This window comes from Monodon monoceros, unplaced genomic scaffold (assembly GCF_005190385.1).
Source record: "Monodon monoceros isolate NGI ecotype Baffin Bay Population unplaced genomic scaffold, NGI_Narwhal_1 Super_Scaffold_1, whole genome shotgun sequence".
Taxonomy (NCBI): domain Eukaryota; kingdom Metazoa; phylum Chordata; class Mammalia; order Artiodactyla; family Monodontidae; genus Monodon; species Monodon monoceros.
The window spans coordinates 25,418,122-25,441,954 of NW_021703765.1; the positions used below are offsets into that span (position 1 = coordinate 25,418,122).

The 23,833-nt window shown below is 38.7% G+C and overlaps 1 protein-coding gene across 5 annotated transcripts in view; it reads left to right on the plus strand.

The window, feature by feature from the left end:
• HDHD2 (haloacid dehalogenase like hydrolase domain containing 2) overlaps nucleotides 1-23,833 on the plus strand; it is a 38,725-nt gene that overhangs the window by 13,118 nt on the left and 1,774 nt on the right. For all 5 annotated transcript variants that reach the window (XM_029226364.1, XM_029226383.1, XM_029226388.1 and 2 more), the window contains exons 3-6: nucleotides 1,671-1,879; nucleotides 7,084-7,168; nucleotides 17,919-18,135; nucleotides 19,534-19,597. In XM_029226364.1, coding sequence (XP_029082197.1) covers nucleotides 1,671-1,879; nucleotides 7,084-7,168; nucleotides 17,919-18,135; nucleotides 19,534-19,597 — 575 coding nt within the window. The remainder of the gene's footprint in view (nucleotides 1-1,670; nucleotides 1,880-7,083; nucleotides 7,169-17,918; nucleotides 18,136-19,533; nucleotides 19,598-23,833) is intronic.

The window sequence follows — 23,833 nt, forward strand, 5'->3', positions numbered from 1 at the left end:
AGCTTACTCTCCATTTGGGGCTTCAGTGAGTGTGAAGAGATTTTAGATCTGGTAGGTGTCATTTGGAAGCTGTTGACTTAGCCAGCAGTCATGACATTCATTTTACAGGTGGACAACAATATGTTTAAAGCCTGAAGTAAATCAGTTGGAGACGGGCACTTTCTCTTGACTCCTTGCCATGGTCTCTCTCAGACTTTCTAGGGAAAAGGATGTCTGTCGGTCAGTCTCCTCTCCTGTTGGACAAGAGCTTTTACTGTTGGACAAGAGCTTTTACTGCTTCAAAGATGAGCTTTCTGCTCTGGATGGAAAGAAAAATCTTATTTCTGGTGAACAATGAATGACATCTCTAAGTACCTCTGTAAACTATGAGCCTGCCATTCTGGAGGGGCAGGAGCCTACAGATTGTTCTCTCACTGACACTGGCAGGTTTCCATCCCAGAGAGATTGCTATACTGTCACTGCCAGTTTTGGTTTCTATAGAAACAAACAGACTAAGGGAAGTTGAGGGACTAGCAAAAAGAAAAGGTTTTTAAAATGCTCGTTAAAAATGATATGATCATTTCAGTACTTAGACTTGTTCATTTTTAAGATAATAGTTACGTTGAAGTATTCAATTTCTTTTGAGAGATAAACTACCAAATTTAATGTGTTTTTCAGAAAAGCTACCATACAGATATTATAGAGGTAATCATGATTATAATGAACAATTTAATCATATAAATTTATGAATGCTCTTTGAGTGAATTCTTAAAAATCTCTTTTCTGTTTTATTTGCTTGCTTATTTTAAATTATGGATAGTGCTTTATGCCTTGTGTCTGTTTGGGGCAGGTATAAGATAAAAAGCAACAGGGTATTAATATAAAAATTTAAATTGTAGGTAAATTATTTTTAGGTTAAAGCACTGTGGGACCAAGAAAATAATTTTTGTTTTGAAAGAAAGCTGGATTATCATGAATTCTTTCTCTGATACCTGATTGCCAGTTTAGGTTCCAAAAGCAGATTATGGAATCAAAAGTAGTTCAAAGGGAAAACACATTCCAGTCTGTAAAAATGGAATGTTTCTTTCTCCAAGTAGTTTCTGTTTGTAAACTTAGTAGCACATTAGGGCTTAGCCAGTGTCTAATTGGCTAAGAGGAAGGAAGAACTCTTGAGGTGTCCTCTGTTCTTTTAGTATAGGGGGTCAGACCCTGTCTAGGATGTAGGCTGGAGTTCTTGTCACAGGCCTACTGCTGCCCAGCTGTGTACAGCTGAGCCCAGTCATTAATCCTCTAGGCCTGAGTTTTCTCATCTTCAGAAGGTTACACTAGTAGATAATCTCTAAGATAACTTTCACCTCTCATATTCTGTGAGTATGGTGGTTACTAAGTGTTGAGTTTTTTTGTTTTATTTTTGTTTTTTACTTCTTTACTAAAACCCTGTAGTAAAATTCAGTTAAAGTATAGAAGGCCCTTGAAAGGGTAGACTTTACAGCCTTTGGAGATGAAGCAGTCCACAGGGTGTGGATAATCTGTAAGCAATTTTTAATAGATTATAAAACCTACTGGCCATAAAAACACTTACTCAGTGACTGACTCTTAATTTTCTGACCTTTGGCAAGTGCTACCAAATTAGGTTTTATGGAGCTGGAATGTAAAAGTTGCCTATTGACACCTGAATTTTACTTTTCCAGGTTACGTACTACTTCTGTAATGGTTAGGTTTGTGACCAATACAACCAAAGAGAGCAAGAAAGACCTCTTGGAAAGATTGAAAAAATTGCAGTTTGATATCTCTGAAGATGAAATATTCACTTCTCTGACTGCAGCCAGAAACTTGGTAGAGCAGAAACAAGTCCGACCCATGCTGCTGGTTGATGATCGGGCCCTACCCGATTTTAAAGGTAAGAGAAATTTGGAAAGATTTAAAAATTGTCTCTTCATATCTGCTTTTAAATCATTCTTAAAACTGGATGTTTAGAAGTATTTAGTCAGATTTCCTCTGTCATCAGTAGTTTGAATCTAAATTGGTGTTTCTCAAACCTGTTTTGACTGCACTCCAAAATAAGTGAAACACATTGCATAGAAATCCAGGATGTATGTATGTGTATTTGTACATGTTAAACAGTACTCTTACTTGTGAGATGTACTCTATTTTCCATTTGGCTTACTTAACTGTGTGATTTTGATACTGCTTAGAGTCCTCCAGATTAGTTTCACAATCTACTAATGGATCATGGCCCACAGTTTGAAAAAACACAGGTTAAGATTTCTTTGAGTATTATAATCGTCATTCTTGGAGCCACGGTATTAGTTTGATTATATGAGATAAACCAAGGTCAACTTGTTTAAAAATAGATTTCATTCTGTATGGATTGAAGTTTTTGCAATGACCATGAAATATTTTCAATCAAGAGAAAATAAAACTTTTCTCTTTGGAAAAATTAACAAACTGGAAAAATATCCTTGTGTTATGAAGCTTTGCAACACTGCTTTTTGTAGGTGATACTCAGAGTGAAATACACAATATAGAAAAAGTGGGTATAAATACATCATTATAAAACCATGTGATAGCTTTACAAATAATGATTAGAGAACTTCAGCATGGATATATAGTTAGGCAGAACCTCAGAACTTATACTATCAGGAAATATAACTGTATATCAATCAGAATTTGCAGAAAACAGAAACCAACTTTGGGTGAATTAAATAGAAAGTAAATTTATTAAAAGATCTGACTAGGGCTTCCCTGGTGGCGCAGTGGTTGAGAGTCCTTCTGCCGATGCAGGGGACATGGGTTCGTGTCCCGGTCTGGGAAGATCCCACATGCCGCAGAGCGGCTGGGCCCGTGAGCCATGGCCACTGAGCCTGCGCGTCCGGAGCCTGTGCTCTGCAACAGGAGAGGCCACAACAGTGAGAGGCCCACATACCAAAAAAAAAAAGATCTGACTGCTGACAGGATATAAGATGGCACAACTCCTGCAGAGAGGAATTTGGCAGTAGCTCTCAAAATTGCATGTGAAGCAGTACTGCCTCTTGTAGGAATCTACCTCCAAGATGCAGTAACAAAAATGTGCAAGGACATACGAATAAGGTAAGTTGTTCATTATGACCTTATTTGTAATAACAAAAGATTGGAAACAGCCCAAATGTTCATTGGAAGAGACTGATTAAAACTATGAAATGTCCACAAAATGGAATGCTTTGTAGCTGAAAGATAAGTAATGGCGAATTCTATATCCTGATAAGAGTGATCTTCATAGGATATATTAAGTGAAAAAATTATGTTATAGAAAACCTTACACGCTTTTATCTGTGTAAGAAAATGAGAGGAAAATAGATATAAACGTATTTGTCTTATATTTGTGGAAGGAAGCTGAAGGATGATAAATGAAAAACTAGTAAAAATGGTTATCTAAAGGGGGAGGGTGGGAAGAGGAGAGGTGATTTCTCTAAAAGTACGTTATTATCTAGTTTTGACTTTGGAGCCATGTGAATATTTTACATATTTAAAAGACAATTAAAAAGTTAAAAACAAACCAATCCCTGAAAACCAAAAACAGATTGAAACAAATGAACTCTATATAAAGTTGGTGACATAACCACTCAGAGAAAAGAATTACTTCAGATGACTTTAAAATTCAGTATTTTGACAGTTCATTCATGGGGGGATCAATTCTAAGGATAAAAGAACTGCAAAGAAATCTAAAACTGCATTCACTAGTATTAGTGTTATTTTGTACTTATAGATGTATTATATGATAAAGTAGTAGTTACGCTAGTATTGTTAGTACTCCAGATTTTAAGTGTAAGTGAAAAGAGATAGAAATATAAAAATCAGATGAGGTATGTATTAATTTTGAATTAAAAACATTATCATCTCCCTTATTCTCTCAAAAAGTACATATTATCTACATCTTCTAAAAAGGCATATAAGCAGTGAAGCCCAGTGGTCAGACTGGTGTCTACTATGGTTTCCCACTTTAGTTCCTTGGAGAAATGGGTGATTCCAGATCTGGGCAGGCGTTGTATGAGTCTGGGATAACTAATTGTTAGCAAGGAAACTATCGAAAACTAGTAAGGTCATGCCTAAAGGACACTGAAGCCAATTTGAAGGGATAGTTTGAGCATCAAAAAGAATACTGATTGCAATAGATTGCAATGCATCATACGTATAAAAAGTTCAAAATGATATTCATCCCACAAAACTCATTGGTCACTATGGGAAGTTGTTAGGGCAGTAACTCATTCTGAAAATGGATAAACGAAACAAGCATTTATCCTGCCTTTCCTATTTTAACTTATAGTAACTAAACATTTGATGAGGGTAAGTTCTTTATAGAAGAATTATAGCTAGCAAATGCAAAAGGAATGGCAGAATTAGAAAATCACCATTTGGCAAACCCTAGTGACAAAGTGGGAGAGTGGCATGGACATATATACACTACCAAACGTAAAATAGGTAGCTAGTGGGAAGCAGCTGCATAGCACAGGGAGATCAGCTCGGTGGTTTGTGACCACCTAGAGGGGTAGGATAGGGAGGTGGGAGGGAGGGAAGGAGACGCAAGAGGGAAGAGATATGGGGATATATGTATATGTATAACTGATTCACTTTGTTATAAAGCAGAAACTAACACACCATTGTAAAGCAATTATACTCCAATAAAGATGTTAAAAAAAACAAAACAAAACAAACCCTAGTAAAATAGGCAACAATATCAATAGATTTTAAACACATTAAGTGAAGAGTTGATGGGGAACTTCAAAATGGAGGAATCAGGCTGACACCACTTGAACCTATTGATCAGTCTTAACATGACTGGAAGTAGAACACGCAGAACTCTTGTGCTTCGTGATGTGATATAATTGGAAATTCATAGCATTGCCTATAAGTACTCTTGCCTAGTAATTGAATGTGAACTTATGAAGCCTCTAGATTCAATTACTGGTTTAAAGGAAATAATAAGAGTAAAGGAATAAATTAAATAATATCACAAGCAATCAGCCAAATCCAGAATGTGAGACCTTTTCCAAGATTAATGATCTAGTTGCTCCAGTAAGTGGAGAGGAATGTTGCTATAGAATGAGATGTAAATGATAACAATCAAATACAATATATAGACCTTGTTGGGTGCCAATTACATATCAGATGTAAAAAGACATTTTGAGACATTTGGGGAGATTCAAATGTGGGCTAGGTATTGAGTGATATTAAAGAATTATTTTAACTTTGTTGGTGTAATAACGTTAAGGTGGGTTTTTTTTAGGTCTTTATCAGTTAGCGATACATACTGAAATATGAAAGGGTGAGATGATACTGGAATATACTTAAAAGACTTTAAAATATGTAGAGAATGGTAAATAAGATTGGCAAAACGTTGATGACTGCTAAAGCTGGGTGATGGGTACATCAGGGCTCATTATGAGCTAGTCTTTCTACTTTTTAATATTTTTTACATGTCCATGACCAAAAGAAAAAAGCCTGTAGCCCACAGAACTAACTGCCCAGGGGAGCTGGAGGTTAGCCTCGGGGGCTGTGCGCTGAGGAGCGGCGTGCGACATCTCATGCAGAGCTGATCCGGCGCCCTCAGTGTCCCTGCTGAACACTGACCTCTGCAGCTTGCCTGTTCACCCCAGTAGCACTGGAGATTGGAAGTTCCACCTAGCACTGCTGCCTCAGAATTTCCAGTGAGGTTCTCCCTGCTGCTTTATGTTCCTAGCTCCCAGTTTAAAGCCCGGGGCGGGGTGGGGGGGTGCTTTTGATTGGCAGAACCTCTGTCTCAGGCCAGTACCCGTAGCTGCAGAGGCTGGAAAATAAGTGTCTGGTGTTTTCACCCTCTCAGGAGAGGGTGAGCTCTGCTCCTCACTAAGCCTTATGAACTAGTGGATTCCCTAATTATGAAAATGGTATTCAGAAACTGGGCTACGAAAAACAATGACAAATACATTCTATAATCAGTGTATTTATATTTCTGAGTTAGCTGAAGTACTGCAAAACAATTTTTTATTCAGATTTTTTACTTTATTTGAAGAAAGTTTCTAGTTGTGCAGTAGTGAGCTGGAGTTGACATATATAAGCACAATCTCTGGTCTGGAAGAAATCTTTGTTATTTGATGTAAGACTAAACTTGCAACATGTTTGTATACATGAAAATACCCAAAGTAGATAGGTTTTTGAAGGGAATGGAAATATCTTGGCTAATATTGACTATCTTAGCCAGTGGTAGATGGAGATAATAAAAAGAACACATAAAACTCCAACTCTTAACTGTAGCCATTGATTTTATTTTCTTCCTTTAACAAACTTTAACCAATTACTCAATACTCATGGCTGCTGGTAAGGAGGAAATTGGAAATCTTGGGTATCTGCTCTTTCTACTTCTTCCCCTCACATTTTGGTAGAATCGATAATGAGAATGCTTAAAGGCAGGCAATAAGAGAGGCAAATAGGAATCGGCATATGGATAATGCACAGACACTTCAATCAGAGTTTTAATAACTGTGATGGTGGAAGTACTTGTTTCGTTCTTGTATCTAAAGTCTTGTCATCAGGTACCAAGGCCTTAAAACATGCTTTAATTATAGAATAATATTTGTGAAACTAGAAGTGGATTAGGTATTATGTAGAAAACTGTAGACCCTACAGTGCATTCCATTATTTATCATGATGGTGTTGGCCTCAGCTGTTATCACCTAGAGAGTCTAATTTCCCTTGCCTGCTAGGTTTTCAGTCCCTCATCAGTTGCTATTGATCTTATAGCTCATAGAGAACTGTGGCTCTTCTTGTTGATTTTAATCAGTAAAGCTTTTTGAAGTTAGAAATTGTTGCTTGTTTGAGAACATCAGGTTACAAGTTTCAGTTTAGATCTTCTAGTTACTCAGTAGCTGTAAGACCATGCAAAAGGAATATACATAAATACTAGGAGACCTTTTTTCTTTTTTTAAGTTATAGCTGATACTTCCAAAGTACACTGGGCAGGATAATCTCTTAAACTTCAGATTATTGCTACAGCAAAAATTTGTTCTTGATTGACTAAAACTACTTTATCATAAAATGTGACATTACTGTTAATTGCATTTTTCAATAATTTTTTCTTTCCATTCCCAGGAATACAAACAAGTGATCCTAATGCTGTGGTCATAGGATTGGCACCAGACCATTTTCATTATCAAATTCTGAATCAAGCATTCCGGTAAGTCTTGAGCTGTTTATTTTTCATGTGATCATATACTCCCTTCTTCTCTTCTTAAGTCTTTGTCGTGTAAGGTTATACATAATTTACTTTCTGGCCACCTAGATTGTAGGTGTACAGATATCTTAAAGATCACTTCAAGATCAACATTAAATATTTATTACTGTCTTCCTTAGTTTTTTTAAAATAATCAATATGTTAAAATGTGATGATCACTGGGGTTTTTCCGGTTCTTAGGATCAATATTCTGGGGCAGAAATTCATAATCAAATTGTAAATATAAAGCTAGGAGTTTTATCTTTTATTATCACTCCTGTGTTTCTTCACTGACTATGATCTCTGAAGGAAAATAAGATCCAGGCTAATTCACCCAAAACAGTAAATGTGATTCTTCCTCCAGAGAGAATCCAGGCTATCGAAAAAAGTTGGCACGTTTGACCACACTTTCAAAGAAATTATTCGACGAGTGATAATGGTAGTCTGATCTGTGATTGTGGCAGTAGGGATGAAGAAAATGAGATTCTGGTATTGTCAACATGACTTGATGGACAGTTGGGTCAAGGGGGTGAAGAAGAACAGTGAGTCAACATCTAGATATCTAACCTAAGTGCCTGTGATAGAGAACACTCCCTGTGTGGGTTCAGGAGGTGATGAGTTTAGGGTGGAGCTCTTCGAACTGTGGGCTATATAAGTGGAGGGGTTCCAACAGCTGCTGGTAGAAACTGAGGAACCACAACCGACATGTAAAATGTTATAAATCTTCAATTGTGTGTGCATTGTACCGGTATGAACTTTTTACTGCTACTTCCAAAAGGCAGGCTGCATACTGGTTCTCATACTTCCTAAACTAAATTGGATCAGAATTTATTTGCAAGTCTACTCTAGAGCGAGATTGTGATTTTTTTTCCCCTTGGATTTTTCATTTTTTATAGATTTTTCATCTTGCCTTTTGCTTCTTGTTGAACATTAAACAGTGTAATTTGCCTTTAAATTTATGACAAGTTAAGTAGTCCTACATATTGCATAGATGTACATTGAACTAACTTTAAAAAAAATTTCTTTAATAGCTAGGTAAATTTTTGGAATTTAACATCATTTTCTTACCAGTACGAAGATATTCAAGAATCATTCTAACTTATACTTGATGTAGAATTCACTTCTTGATGTATATGTTCTAGAATCAAAATGTTAAAACTCACTACAGGGTTCACACATCTGGGCACATTATTTGATCTTGAAGATGGCTACCCTGTGTACAATCTATGTGGCCAGAAATAGCCCTTTGGGAACAGTCACCTTTTTTCCATTTGCACATTAATTTTAGATCCTCAGTTATGAAAACTATGGCTACTGAATGTACTTTTATTTGTGACTCTCTTAGTTACTGTGACAGTCAAGCCTTTGTTTAAATAAAAACAAATTCACTTTTTATAATTGCTCAGTAGACATTATTTCCCAAAGATCCACTATTGTGCCAGATTGCTTGAGTATTAAAATTTCTTTGCTTCACCTACTTCAGTTTTCTACTCTAGCTTCTTGGGGGACAGGGGGACAAAGGGATTATCTCACCAGCTCCTTAAAGTTTATAACTATAACCAAAACCAGTTTTCATTTGAAATAGAGAACCTGCTATTATATCTTACTTCCAAATTTACCCCCTGCTACATTTTATTCATTTCTGAACCACAGAATTCAAGGAGAAGGTATTGATTGATTTTAGCTGGTAATTTGGGAAGGACCTAATATTTAATAGGAAGTTGGGAGGTCTCTGTCTTAGATTAATACTAGACTCAGGGTAATAAAAATGTATGTTGATATAATACTGACTTTGTAATTGTTTGCATGCTGTCTAATTAGCACACTTCCCTAACCATATTGATTTTTTAACACTACATTTTAAAGCGTTACAGTGCACTTATAAGTCAACTCTATTTTCACAAATGCACTTAACAGCTGGGTGGAAAGTTAACAAAAGGATTTTAGGTCTTGCCCTTCTTTGCATATTGATGTCTCCGCAGAGACTATGCCTTCCAACCAATGACTACAGCTGTTTGGGTTGTGACATCTCAAATGCACCGCCAATTAGTTAAATTACTATTCAGGTTCTTAATGAGGATAAACATTGGATTTTAAACCCCGCTGCATATCTGCCTTGAATACCAGCTTTAGGGGCATATTGCCTTCAGGCAGATACATCAACCTTCCACATTACACTCCTCTTATTTACTGTATTTTGAGTGGGTAGGCCCCCCTGAAATGCATAGTATGCTCTGTCTACAAAAATGTCTTAAATGTCTGAATAAAATTGAAAACACTGAATTTTAAAGAATTGATTTTGGGGAAGGATGTGAACCACTTATAGGGGATAGACGTGATTTGGGCTTGGATTCTATGAAACATTCAAATCCTGAGAGCCATGGATGGCTTTTTACCTTTTACCTAATACTAAAAGGTACAAAGTGTAATATAATGAATACCCATATGCCTGTCAATCGGTTTAAGAAATACAAGTTATCAACACGTTTGATATCCCGTGTATCCCTCCTCAGTTTTGTCAGCCAAGACCCAAAAGTAATCAGGATTGTCAATTTCTGTTTATCATTGTCTTGCATTTCTTTATACTTGTAACACATACGTAGGTATTTCTAGACTATATGCAGTATTATCTTGCATGTTTTATACTTTATGTGTGTATCAGTTTGCTTTCTTCCCTAGAAATAATGTATGATTCATCAATATGAATGCCTATAACTCCATTCATTTTCACAGTTGTAGTACTAGCTTGTAGCAAGGTCTTTTTTCATCTTCTGACCTGTTAGGGGAAAAAAAGCTTGAGCATTTCAGTAAGGGACCAATTTTAATTAAATTCTATTCAGAGAAAGCCTACCTGGGCAAGCAGATCACTTAATCTAAATGAACTTGGTATTAACAAGACTAAAAAATATCTTACCTCAAAATTAATACGTCCTCCCGGAATAAAGATGCAAAGGTAGAGAATGGACTTGAGGACGGGGCCGTGGGATAGGGTAAGCTGGAACGAAGTGAAAGAGTAGCATTGACACGACCAAATGTAAAATAGATAGCTAGTGGGAAGCAGCTGCATAGCACAAGAAGATCAGCTCGGTGCTTTGTGACCACCTAGAGGGGTGGGATAGGGAGGGGGGGAGGGAGGCGCAAGAGGGAGGAGATATGGGGATATATGTATACGTATAGTTGATTCACTTTGTTGTACAACAGAAACTAACACACCATTGTAAAGCAATTACACTCCAGTAAAGATGTTAAAAAAAATTAATATGTCCTCATTGTGGAAATTTTCAAATGCTCAAAAAAGAAACATGAATAAACAAAATTACCTGTGATTCTCCACCTAAGAGAACAACAGTTAACATTTTAGCATATAGCTAGTTGATTTGTTTCCATGCACATATATATTTAGACAAAAATGAGAGTGTATACATACTATGCGGTAATTGCCTTTTAAAAAGCTGACAATATATTGTGCATGTTTTTCTATATTCTTAAATATTCTTCTAAAACATATTTGATTCCCAGAGCATATTCCACTTTAAAAAATGCAATAAATTGTGTAGCCATGTATTTCTGATTGTTAGTTATTTCCAGGTTTCATGAGTTAGTTTTTTATAAAAAACTTCTGAATGTGTTTGTTAAGCAATATTTATATTTCCATAACATGTTTTCTCAGAAGTACAGTTGCTGGATCAAAGGAATTTTGGGAAAAAACTTCATGGAAATTGCTTAACTTAATAGTTCACAGAAAAGAAAATTTTTCTACATTAAGAGCAGCTGCCCTCCAGCTTCTCGAGGAGCTTATTAAAATGTTGTTAAAATTGAAGATAAGTGACATCATATAACTTTCACATTTAAATGCAGAGATGAAGGCTGCTTAAGAATAATGTTTTGAAGCTTTGCTAATGACTTCTTTCCTATAATTGTTACAAGGTACGAGAATCCTCCAAAAGTCTTAGAGGTGCACAGAAATTAGTTTCTCGTGTGTTTGGGGAAGAGATTCTTATTCCCGTAAATGGTTTCTGTTGAATATTGGATTGCTTTCTTTTCCCCTTCTCATTAAGAAAAGAATAAAAAGTTTAATTACTAATGTATTCAATTCCTTACAAAGGGAAGAAGGGAAGGGGAGGGGGAAAATCAACAATAATGTCCTCAGTTACTGCATTTGTACAGCAGCTCCTGAATCTTTTCTAAGAGTCCTGGGCATAAGGAATTCTAGAACAGTGTGGCAGTAGGGCTTAAATTAGAAATATTTCTGTGAGCTGTTTCCATTTTGAAAGGGCTGACTGCTATGCAATCTTTTTAATTAAGGTCCAGACTATAAAAACAAAACACTCTGGAGATGAGAAATTGTTGAAGACTTAAGAACTTGAGTTATTTAAAGCGTCCCATTAGTATATGCAGAACAACTTTATATGCCAATTTGAAGATCACAGAATACAGAATTGAGTTTAATATTAGTCACTACTCATTATTTAATTAACTGGGGAGATTCTTTTATGATCAAGGCAACTCTTGCTACTCTAAATAAAAGCTTTAGGTGAATAAACCACATAAATATATTGTTACTGATCTTTTAAAATTGATATATAACATACAATAAGGTATACAGATTGTCAGTGTACAACTCAATAAAAATTGACACATAGATAACCCCCACTCTGATCACGAGACAGAACATTTCCAGCGCCCTAGAAGGCTCTCTATCCCAGTCAATACCACCCCTTCCTCAAGGTAACCACTACTCTGACTTCTATCAATATTGCCAGTTTTTGATCTTCATATGAATGAAATCACACAGTTGTAGCATTTTGTTTTTGGTCTGTTTTTGAGATTTATCCAAATTGTTGCATGTAGCAGTACTTTGTTTTTGGTTTTTTTGTTTATTTTTGTTGTTGTGTAGTAGTCTATTGTATGTATATTCCACAATTTATTCAATTGTTAATGGACATTTGGATTTTTCCAGTTTTGGCTGTTTAAGAATAAAGCTGCTATGAACATTCTTCTACATGTCTTTTGGGGACATATCCACAAATTTCCTTGGGTCTGTATCTGGAAGTGAAATTACTGGATAATAGGATAAGTGCTTGCTTAGCTTTAGTAAATATTGCCAAACAATTTTCCACAGTGATTATGTGGAGTCATATGTTATGACCCACCAGCTATGAACAAGAGTTCCAGTTGCTCCACATTCTCACCAGTCTCTCGCTAGTCTATATCATTGTGGCTATTCTTTCTGGTGTGTATAGTGGTATCTTACCAAGTTTCAATTCGTATTTCCCTGGTGAGTAATATTGTTGAAGCCTTTTCATATACTTATTGGCTATTGGTTAACTTCTTTGGTGATCTACACATTCAAGTCTTTTATCGCTTCTGATTGGGTTATAGTTTTCTTAGTGATTTGTTGGGGTTGTGTATGTGTTATGTACACACGTGTCTTTGGTTGGATATATGTACTGCAGATGTCCTTTCCCTGTCTGTGGTTTGCCAGTTCATTCTTTTAACAGTATGAGAACATGAAGTTTTTAATTTTGATGGAGTTCAATTTGTCAATATTTTCTTCTGTTATGCCTAAGAAATTTTTGCCCACCTCAGGGTCATGAAGATATTCTCCTGTGTTTTCTTCTGCAAGCTTTATTGTTCTACCTTTAGCAATTAGGTCTAAGGTCTGTTTTGAATTAACTTTTGTGAATTGTGTGAAGTAAATTTCATTTTTTCTTTACAGATATCCAGTTGCTTCTGCAACATTTATTGCGTAGATCAATTCTTTCAAAAGCCTCACAGAATTGCAGTGATGTTTTAGTGCTTTGACATAAGTCAAGTGACTATATATGTGTGGCTGTTTCTAGATTTTTTATCTATATTTGTGCACTTCCACAGTGTCTTAAATACTGTAGCTCTATAATAAATCTTAAAATCTGGTAGTATACATTCTTCAACTTAATCTTTTTTAAGATTCTACATCGTTTCCATATAAATTTTGGAATCAACTTGTCAATTTCCACAAAAAAAAGCTCACTAGGAGTTTGATTGCTACTTTATTAAATCTGTGGATTTGGGTAGAATTTACTGAACAGTAATGTGTCTTCTAGTCTGTGAAGATGGAATATGTCTCCATTTATTTTTTTATTTATTTATTTATTTTTTTTTGCGGTACGCGGGCCTCTCACTGCTGTGGTGTCTCCCGCTGCGGAGCCCAGGCTCCGGACGCGCAGGCTCAGCGGCCATGGCTCACGGGCCCAGCCGCTCCGCGCGGCATGTGAGAATCTTCCCGGACCGGGGCACGAACCCGTGTCCCCTGCATCGGCAGGCGGACTCTCAACCACTGCGCCACCACGGAAGCCCCATGTCTCCATTTATTTAGATTTTAGTCTTACATTCTTCAGCAGTGTTTTGCTGTTTTTAGAGTATAGGTCTTAGAAATTTTGTTGAATTAATCCTTGTATTTCATGTTGTTTGATGCGATTATCAGTGGTATTTTGTTAAATTTCACTTTTAATTGCTTGTTGCTAATACATAGAAGTATAATTGAGATTTTGTATGTTAACCTTGTATTCATGACCTTCTTACATTCACTTGTTAATTCTAATAATTTATTTATAGAATCTTTTGAATTGGATTTTCTACATGGACAGTTGTCAACCATAAATAATGACAGTTTTATTTCACACCTACCAATCTTTGTATTTTCATTTCTTTTTCTTGCTTTATTACACTCTCTGGGAACTACAATACCAGATAGAAGTGGTGATAGTAGGTAGCCTACTATTAATGAGAAAATTGCTGTGTCAGTATGATACTGGAGATATTCTGGGGGTTTCAATTAAGTGTTGATGGGATTTTCTCTTGATATATTTCATGATTTGCTATTGTTTTAATTTGAACTTTTGGTAGTTGTGTTTGTCAGGTTGATTGGTATTAGTTTTAAATGTATTGAATGTCAAGATTTTGGCATCACCTCGTTCATTTGTTCTCAACTGGGGACATTTTTCCTCCCCAGGGGACATTCAGCAATGTCTGGAGACATTTTTGGATGTCACAACTGGGGGAAGAAGAGTGCTACTGGCATCTAGTGGGTAGAGGCCATGAATGCGGCTAAACATCCCACAGGTATAGGACAGATCCCCCCACATAAAGCATTTTTCAGTAAAAAAATGTCAGAAGTGTTGAGAGTGAAAAGACCTGATCTGATTCAGTTCCTTCATTTGATAAGAAACCAGGGCCCACAAATGTGAAGTGATTTGCTGTTACCTATTTTAAGTAGCACAGACACTACACTTCCTATATTTATGAATAAAAATAATTGTCATTACTGTCAGATAGATAGTACGAAAAAGTTTGCATATATCATCTCTATTCCCCAAGAAGGTTAGCATTATTCCGCATTTTATACGTCAGGACACTAAGGCATACAGTGCTTCATGCATTAATTAACTTATTCGATAAATATTTAGTGAAAGGTACCAGGGTTTGGTTTTGTTTTGGATTTTTTTTTTGGAAGTAAGAAATACAGTGATGAGTAAAACTAATGGGCATAGTGGAGATTGTAAGCTAGTGAGGAAGACAAACCAAACACAGTTGAGTAAGGATTATAAACTATAGGAAGTGATATAAAGGAAAAAGGGGATGAGATAGAGATGAAATGTGAGGAGGAAGTCCACTTTGCAGGGAGATTGGGAATGGCTTCTTTGATGTGCTGACATTCAAGCTGAGACCTGACAAGTGAGCAGAAGATAGCTGTGTGCAAAGTATGGGGCTCTGTTTCAGGAGGAGGGAACACCAGGTGTGGGGGCTGAAGCAGGAAAGACTGTGTACATTTCTGAAGCAGGAAAGACTGTGTACATTTTTGGTACATAGTCAGTGACGGGGAAGGTGACTTGAGATTGGAGATGCTGACAGGTAAGGCCAGGCCTTACAAGCTTCGGTAAGGACTTTGGGTTTTATACTCTTTGCAATGAGAGGTTCTTGAAAGGTTTTAAGCAGGGAAGGGACACGATCCCATCTGTACTTTTAAAACTCCCCCTATTGCATGTACGATGGGTTGGAATAACGGGGGAAGGGTAGAAAGCAGAAAGATGAGTTACGACTATTGCAGAGGTTCGCCAGAGGGAGTAAGACCATTTTGAGAAAGTTTTGTTTTTGTTTTGGACTTGGAAGTGACTGGATTTACTAATAATAGGGATGTGGAAGGGTGAGGGAAAGTGAGAAATCAAGGATGACTGCTAGTTTCTGACTTGAGCAATGGGGCCAACTTACTGAGTTGGGAAAGATTGGGGAGGGTCGTTTTGGGGGGGTGGGAAGAAAAGGACTCAATCGTTCGATGTCAGGCATATTAGGTTTCTTACTTAAGCTGCCGTGTGATTTCATTTCCACATTCTCCATCTTCAGCAGAAATGGTGAAAAGTTGATCATTTTTTCTAAAAAAGTGAGTTTATTTGGAAGAGTGCTGGATTGGTTTTCTGGAGTTCTGGGTTTCCGCTCTCCTTGGTCTTGGCCAGCATCGCAAGGTGATCTTCTCATCTGTAAAATGGGGCGTGTTGGACTTGGTATTCTTTACGGTCCCTTTCAGTAACGTACTGTGGCTCTGAATTTAAGTCATCCCCTTAGCTTTTCTCTCACTGCTCTGCCTAACATTTTTATAATGTGGTCCAGCTCCCTGGCTAGGACTTTTTATGGTTTTTTTCCTTTGCCTACATGGAATTTATAGCCATGGATTTTTGCATCAGGCCTTCTTTATGCCTTTTTTTCTTGTATCTTGCACCTCAATGGGCTTATAGTTAAATAGAGACAGAAGATTCTCAGAGTTCTTCCCGATACATTACTTCTGGTAACAAAACAACCAACTTTTTTTTGCCCTGTCTAGGAAGTGTGAAAACAGTCCCAAGTATTGGGGTGTCTATTTTCTTACATTTTGAAAATGTTTAACTATACAAAAATCTTTTAATCTGTATCCTTGAAAATATTTACCTTTCAGTCTATCCTGAACATGCCTTGGCTCTTCAAAGAGTCAGTAAAGCTTATGCTGAATGTAGAAGAATGACAGAAGCAAGAACCACTTCCCTGAGAGGTGCCTGTCTTCTCCAAGCTCCTGAAGAACCAGTTCCCATTTAGAGAAATGTAGGGGAACCCCCAGTTTCAGCCCTTCCAGAGAAGGCACGGGAATTAAGTACACACGTCAATCAAGCTGATAAGTCTCATCCCCAGTTAATATATAATAAAATGTTAACAAAGCTAAATCAAATGAGTTTTTAGTTTAGCTATGTAAGTGGAGAGCAATTTTGAGGTCTGTTGCATAAAGAATTCCAGTTCCATGGTAGAGTAGCAAGTAAATGGGATTGGGGGCAGAGTGACAAGAGGGGAGATAGATAAATCACACGTTATTATCTCGTTGCTATCAGCTGGGGTTCTTTAAGGCCAACATAGTGGCCTTATCAGGTTTCCTAACAGTTGGATTTTACGATCTACTTTAAGAAATAAATTTGTATTGCTATTAGTGAATAAATTTGAAGGATCCATCCTGTGCTGTGAGCAATTCGTAGTAACTAACAATAAGGCCCTGTAACAGTCCGGTATTTGGTTTTTACTTAATAAAATATTTAATCATAAATGTCTGAATCCTGCACCTCCCACAGGCAGGCATTTCCATGCCCACTGACAAGAATAATTTAGCAGTTTCATAGTTGAGCGCTTAATTACTCATAATTGTGAAGGGTGAGATGTGATGAATTCTTCCTCAATGGACATACTAGATATTTAACTAAGTAGATGACTTAAATTAAGCTAAGTGAGATCATTTATTACATTGGTTAAAAGCAGTTTAAGAAGAATATCATGTCCTGCATTCGATTAGATGATATGTGTGTGACTCTCTCTGCTGTGTGACTTACAGGCTGCACTGTTGGGATGGTTGGCAGATGTTTTTGGATGGGGGTTGGTGGGGTTTTTTTTAGATTTGTTACGTTTTGCCTGAGTAAGTAATGAGGATCCTTGACTATATGTAGAGTTTAGTTCTCTAACAAGAAAACTCTTTATGCCCTTTCGGTTGGTATGAGAGTATTTGTCCTACATCAGGAAGAAGGAAAGAACTTGACAGTATAGGCTCACCCTTGAGCCTTACTGCTGTGTCCTTCAGGGAAGACAGCCTGATTTGCAAAGTAAGGCCCGAAGCAGTCAAAAGGTAAAATGAAGAGGAAAAGATACAAGCAGAAAGTATTTGTAAAATGGTCTATGAAATTTCTGAATTCGAAAGAATCATATTTTGGAGCAGAGGAAAGAGGAAACCAGGTATTTTAGGAGCTAGCTGAACATGTCACTGCAGCGTCAGTTGAGTCGTATTGTAAAAGGCTCAGGAGCCTCCTGCTTACCATTAGGGAAGTTGAAGCAACTTGTCTCATTAAGTTAAGCTTCTTCCCTCAAGTGTCTTATTTAGCTTTACTTCCCTTAATTCTCTTTCCGTGGTGATTTGGGTAAAATGTCTGAAACCACTCAAGGTAAAAGGTTGAAGCAATCACAAATTTAATCTATCACCTTTCTTTAGTGTATCTGAGTGTAATTCTCGGCAGTTCCTAGCGAATTCATTAGAAGACAGCAAGTCATTAAAAGTTAATAAGAAACTATTCATTTCTGTGAGTGTGAATAAAACCACTTTGTAAGTCTGACATTCTTTTCCAGTCATAGAAACCTTGCTTTTAGCCAATTTCCATTTTCTCTGTCTCTCTAGGTTGCTCCTGGATGGGGCACCTCTGATAGCAATCCACAAAGCCAGGTATTACAAGAGGCAAGATGGCTTAGCCCTGGGGCCCGGACCATTTGTGACTGCTTTAGAGCATGCCACAGATACCAAAGCCACAGTCGTGGGGAAACCAGAGAAAATGTTCTTTTTGGAGGCATTGCGGAGCACTGGCTGTAAACCTGAGGAGGCCATCATGATTGGAGATGTAAGTAGAAGAGCCCAGGAAATGCCCTGGGCTTACCTGTCATGCTGGGAGGAGCCAACTTCAAAGCACTGCTTTGAAACACAAGCAGGCTCTTATTGGTGATATCAGATGGTAGTAAGAGGCTACCCATAAAACAGGCTTTCCAGTAGTTGTTTACTGGTATTCTAAAGAACTGAAATATTGATTATTTCTGACATTCTTCATAGTGTGATGAGATATATACAATTCAAAAGACCATCAACTGCAAGGCAATTAAATGCTTTATATGTCTTTTTGAAGAAAACTTCTATATAGATTTAGACTTTTTTGACTATTCCTTAATGCAAAGAACACCTATACCCAAAGAATTCTCCCATTATTGATTTTTTTGCTAGTATATGCTTTATGGAAGAACTTCCCAGTCTGTGTGCCACAAATAGCTAAAGATATCGATTGCCTCAGGCCTAGGAGTGGCAGGGCTGAACCTGGACAATCGGGGGCCCTACCCAGTGGGCCCTCCCTTTCCTTGTTCACTTTTTCCCTCCTCCCTTCCTCCTGTCCCTCTCCCCCATCTCCCCTGCTTCAACAAGGCAAGTTTAGATGCACAGAAAAGGTTTTAAGTTAGACCTTAAATGAAGATTTTGACATTTTAAGACTCATTTCCAAGGGCTGTTGTTGAATAATATGAATGATTTTTAAGGAAAAAACTTTTCTTTGGGTGTGATCTGAATGAATCCTGCTTATACACATGAGATGGTAGGATTGATTTTATTGATGATGTTTCTTCCAGTTTTTGGATTTTTATTACCTTGCATTTGTCATCACAATTAGCCAAGTATATTCACCCCTATCTTGAGTAAGAATTGGAAAACAAAAGCTTCCCTTTGAAACTGATCTGTTATTCCTAAGTGTGAAGTGAATATCAGACAGTCTCAGAATCTGTTTAAGTACGCTGATCTGATTTGATTCCCCCTGTTAGGGACGATTGGATGGAAAGTAAGGATAATGTTACATGGACAGCACAAGAGCTGTCTTCTGAACCTAGTTCATTCACTGTCCTGCAGTTGGATCATTTACCTTAAAAGCTGCCAAATGATGGAATACTTTTTTTCCATGATCTGTTTTAAAAGGAAATAGATGTACATGTGGCAAAACATGAAGCACTGTAACTGCTTTTTATGTTTGGTTACTAGGATTACTACTCTGTTTTTTACCTCTACCTCTATTACGCTTCCCTTTTGCAGTGGTATGCTCCTTCAGACATGGCTTTATCCTTTTCTACACCTCCTTCTCTTTCATTTTAAAAAAAACATGGGGTTACAGTTGGCCATCCTGTCCTAATAAATCAGATCAGTTGGTCAGTTTTGTTGGCAAGCTCACTGATGACACTGGACTAAATGCTTCGTTATGCTTTTCTAGGATTGCAGGGATGATGTCGGTGGGGCTCAGAATGTCGGCATGCTGGGCATCTTAGTCAAAACTGGTATGTATCTTCAGTATAATATTCTGTTTCTCTAAAACAGAATGGTAGAATACACAGCTGCTTAAAGAACAGTCTTTGAAGAAATGGCAAAAGCCCACTGGGCACTTTAATTCTCTTTCTGCCACAAAGCAAAAATAAAATGGGCATAGGATTGCAGGGAGAAAAGACAATGTGAAAGGGCCCATGCTGTGCAAAGCTAGGAAGATCAGATCAGAGTTCAGAGGTATTTTAAGTTACACAGAGGTAACCACACACAATTGACCATTAGCATTTGTATGATTTTCTGGATATACAAATCACCAAAGTTGACCAAAAGACCATTGATAGTGGGGCTCTGTAAAAATATGTTTTCTTTTTGCACCAGCTATAAGATGTTTATCTTTTTAGCGACTGGCTAGCTAAGTGATATGATACTTTGTGTTAATGTTTACATTTTTTTAAAAAACTTTTGTCTTTTCACTTACTGTTTTAGTAACAATTTCCTGTACCAAAATTAGGTAAACCGGGTGTGGTCCCTCAAATAAATTTAAGGAAAGGGAAAGAACCTAATGGGGGAGACTCAGCTAATACGGTATCTTGGCAACAGTGGACCAGTTAGGTGTCCTGGGTCTTGGTCTCCGCTCTACACTGACTGTGAGACTCTGGGCAAGGCCCTTCACCTCTTTGGGCCATTCACGGATGATGGGGCTGGACTGGTCCCTTCTGGCTCTCACAGTATATGAGTATTACACTGTGCAGTTTTCCTGTGTGGAGTGTGATTAATGAAGTCCTTTCAGGGTAAGGAAAGAATAGTCATGAGAGTTGTGTGGGCTTGTGTGCTGTCGCACTAGGAACTTGATGAGCCTTTTCAGATAAAATGAAGAGGTCTCCCCCGCACCTGCCCCCAGCTGGCACCTGCTGAGCTTAAAACTAATAGCACGTGTTTGAGGATGACAGCCAGGAGTCTGGTCCAAGAATTGTCATCGGGCTCTTATCAGTTAAATAGCAGATAGGTGGTTCCATAGATGGCTCTGTGAGTTCATATGCCTGGCTTCATACAGGCTGTTCAGAAAAGGGAAGATTTAAACACTAAGTCACAGACGAGCTGCCACTGGGAAATTTTTTAGATAGAGTATATTTACTCATGACTGTGATGTTCAAGAAAATGTGGTTGCATAAAAGCTATTTTGAATTTAAAAACAGAAACAAGAAAACATAGATGTTGCTACAATTGAATAAGAAGTATTTTCCAGGCCCTGTGTGAACAAAGAATGGGAACAGTCTTCTCATGCTGGGCGTCTGGAGCGAACCATTGGAGCCTTGCAGATACTAACTCCAGTCACTCTAGAATTAATAGTATTGTGTTTTCACGTTTCTAATTCAAAATGATCAACGTCTTCCCAGAAACATGCCCTTTGATGGAAGCAAAAAAGAGAATATATCAGGGAGTCAGGAAAAATAGCCACACTCCTCATCCTCCCCTGTATCTGAATTTTCAGACGCTTGGCATTCCTCATCACTTTATGATCTGGTCATTGAGGAAACCCTCAGCTAACTGTTTTCCTCTCGGGTATTGTTCCCATGAACATTTCCTTTCTTTAGGTCACATAACTAAGGATTTGCACCAAGGATGAAAACTGGTCCTATGCCAGGATCTTGTAGGCCCAGCTTCCCTAGCTGGTCTCCATTGGCTCTGCCTTCTTTTCTGACTGGCAGTTGGTTGTGGTCAGCCTGTCACAGAGGCATCCAGTTAGTCTTAGAGAAGCCAGCAGCTCCACACCATCAAATCTGAAATGTCTAACTTAGAAACATAGCTAAGTCCAGCTCATGAAAACAGGCCCATTTGTACTGTTCATCTTTGGTCAGAAAAAAGTCCCAAGTAAGCCCACTGTTCTGAAAGCATACAGAGCAGCCGGCTCCTCATAAATTTGAACTCAGTGCAGTGAACAATTGCTGGGTTTCCCAGTGTTTGAAAATTACCAGAGAGATTTTAAATTATTCAGTGATAGTCTTGAGCAGTTTTGTTTCTCAATAACACATAATAGATGCTCAATATACATTTGCTCCACGATTTGTTAGTAAAGACTTTTTTTTTTTTTTTTTTTTGCGGTACGGGGGCCTCTCATTGTTGTGGCCTCTCCCGTTGCAGAGCACAGGCTCAGGACACGCAGGCTTAGCGGCCATGGCTCACGGGCCCAGCCGCTCCGCGGCATGTGGGATCTTCCCAGACCGGGGCACGAACCCGTGTCCCCTGCATCGGCAGGCGGACTCTCCACCACTGCGCCACCAGGGAAGCCCCAGTAAAGACTTTTGACTAGCCATAACTAGAATCTGTTTCTGTTTAGCGTGTAAAACAATCACCTAGAAAAGATGGGATCACCCTTTGTCCACTGTTGTCAACATGGCTTCCTGCATTCTCCCTCCATTCACCATTTATTCGTCCAGGAGAGTACAGACTGGCGCACTGAGTCAGGCCTGAGCGATGGGGGCCTGCTTCATTCACTCAGCCAACGTTATTGAGCATCTGCTCTACGCCAGACACAGTGCAGGTTGCTAGAACTATCACCCATTCGTGAGCCACTGTGTCAATTTGTACTTTGTAGAAACCCCACTTGGCAGAGCCAGACTAAGCAAAAGCATTCTGGAAGCTCATGGCTAAGAAACCTGACTTTCACGCATTTGCCTTTAGACCACTGGCTCCAAGAAGTGGGTGGTATAGCAAAAGTTAGTCATTAACTTACCTATGAGAACAAGCAGAAACCTTGCAGAGGAGTTTATACTCAATGGGATTTAAGCTTGAGAAAAAACTAGCAGTAGAGTTTGCTGTGTGGGCCATACTGTGGACAGGTGCTTTGAGTACCCTAAGGTAAGTTAGCTTTGTACGTTAGATGCTGGCTCCTTTCCTGTAGGAATTCACAGTCAGCAAGACAGGACAGGAAGCATCTTCACTACCACATTGTCAAGTTGGGGAAGCGGGGTTTTCAGGCTTGGTGTTTGCTGGACAAAGCCTCTTAAAGAGTAGTAATAGAAAACAGAAGGGATTGTAGAAAGTGGTGGGTCTGTTGTTGGGGAACCCAGATTTAGACAGAATACTGAAAAATGCAGAAGAATAAATAGCAGAGATCACAGAAAAGGGGATGAGGGAGCGAGGAGAAAGGGCAAGTGCAGAGGCAGCGCTGAGACTACAGGGCAGTCGGCCTCGTTCCCCCAAGGCCCTGTCTAATACAGTGTTCCTCCCTCCCTTCCTTCCTTGCTTCCTTCTTTCCTTTCTTCCTTCCTAAAATGCTGTGGAATGCTCACCATGTGCTAGTCATTATGTCAGGTGCTGGGAATACATTGGGGAACATAACAGACATAGTCCCTGCTCTTAGAGAACTTATAGTCTTAGATGTGAGACACACATTAAACTAATAAATATATAATTACGAATTGTTATAAATATTGTGGAGACAAAGAACAGGGGAGAGAGAGAGAGAGAGAGAATTACAGGGAGGGGATCTCATTTGGATGGGAAGGTGGGACTGACCCGAAGCCTGAAGGAGGTTGTCAGTTGAGAAGAATGTTCCAGGCAAAGGGAGTGGCAGATGTGTCCAGCACAGGACTGCAGCTGGTGAGAGGAGCACGTGCTAAGGTGAGGGGTACTGGGCCTGGTGACTGAGGGGCCTGGTAGGCAACAACAGAGATACAGGGTTCTTTCTGAAGGGCATTGGAACACATTAAGGGTGTTTAAACAGGGGCCACGCATGGTCTGATTTACATTTGTAAGAGTCTGTGACCGTGCTGCACTGTTCAGTTGTGGCCCTTGAATTGCAGGGTCCAGGGAAAGTTCAGCAGCAGGCCCACCCGTAGGTGCCCTGCCGGGCAGCCTGTCCTGCCGGCCCGCCTGTGAGCACCATGAGCACCCATCTCTCCTCCCCTCCCACCCCCGGGCGCCCTCATTTGCCCGCTCACAGGGCTCCTGTTCGGCAGCAGCTCATGCTGTTTCCAGTCACCCTCTGAAGCTGACAAGGCCTCTGCCCTGTGGGGTCTGGGCTTTCATTTAAAAGCACTGATTTAATCACCATCCCTATCTGTAGGGCTGCTGGGGGAAGAAAATGATTTCAACAGCTGAGGAGATTCGAAGGCACCCTTAGCTCTCAGGTGACCCAGTACCTGTGACTGTCCGTCATGAAAGACCAGAGGGCCTGGGAAATGCTGAATATGACCTTGCTTTGAATTGCCTCATGGCATTCCTGAAGCCTGGATAAAAGGTGCTTT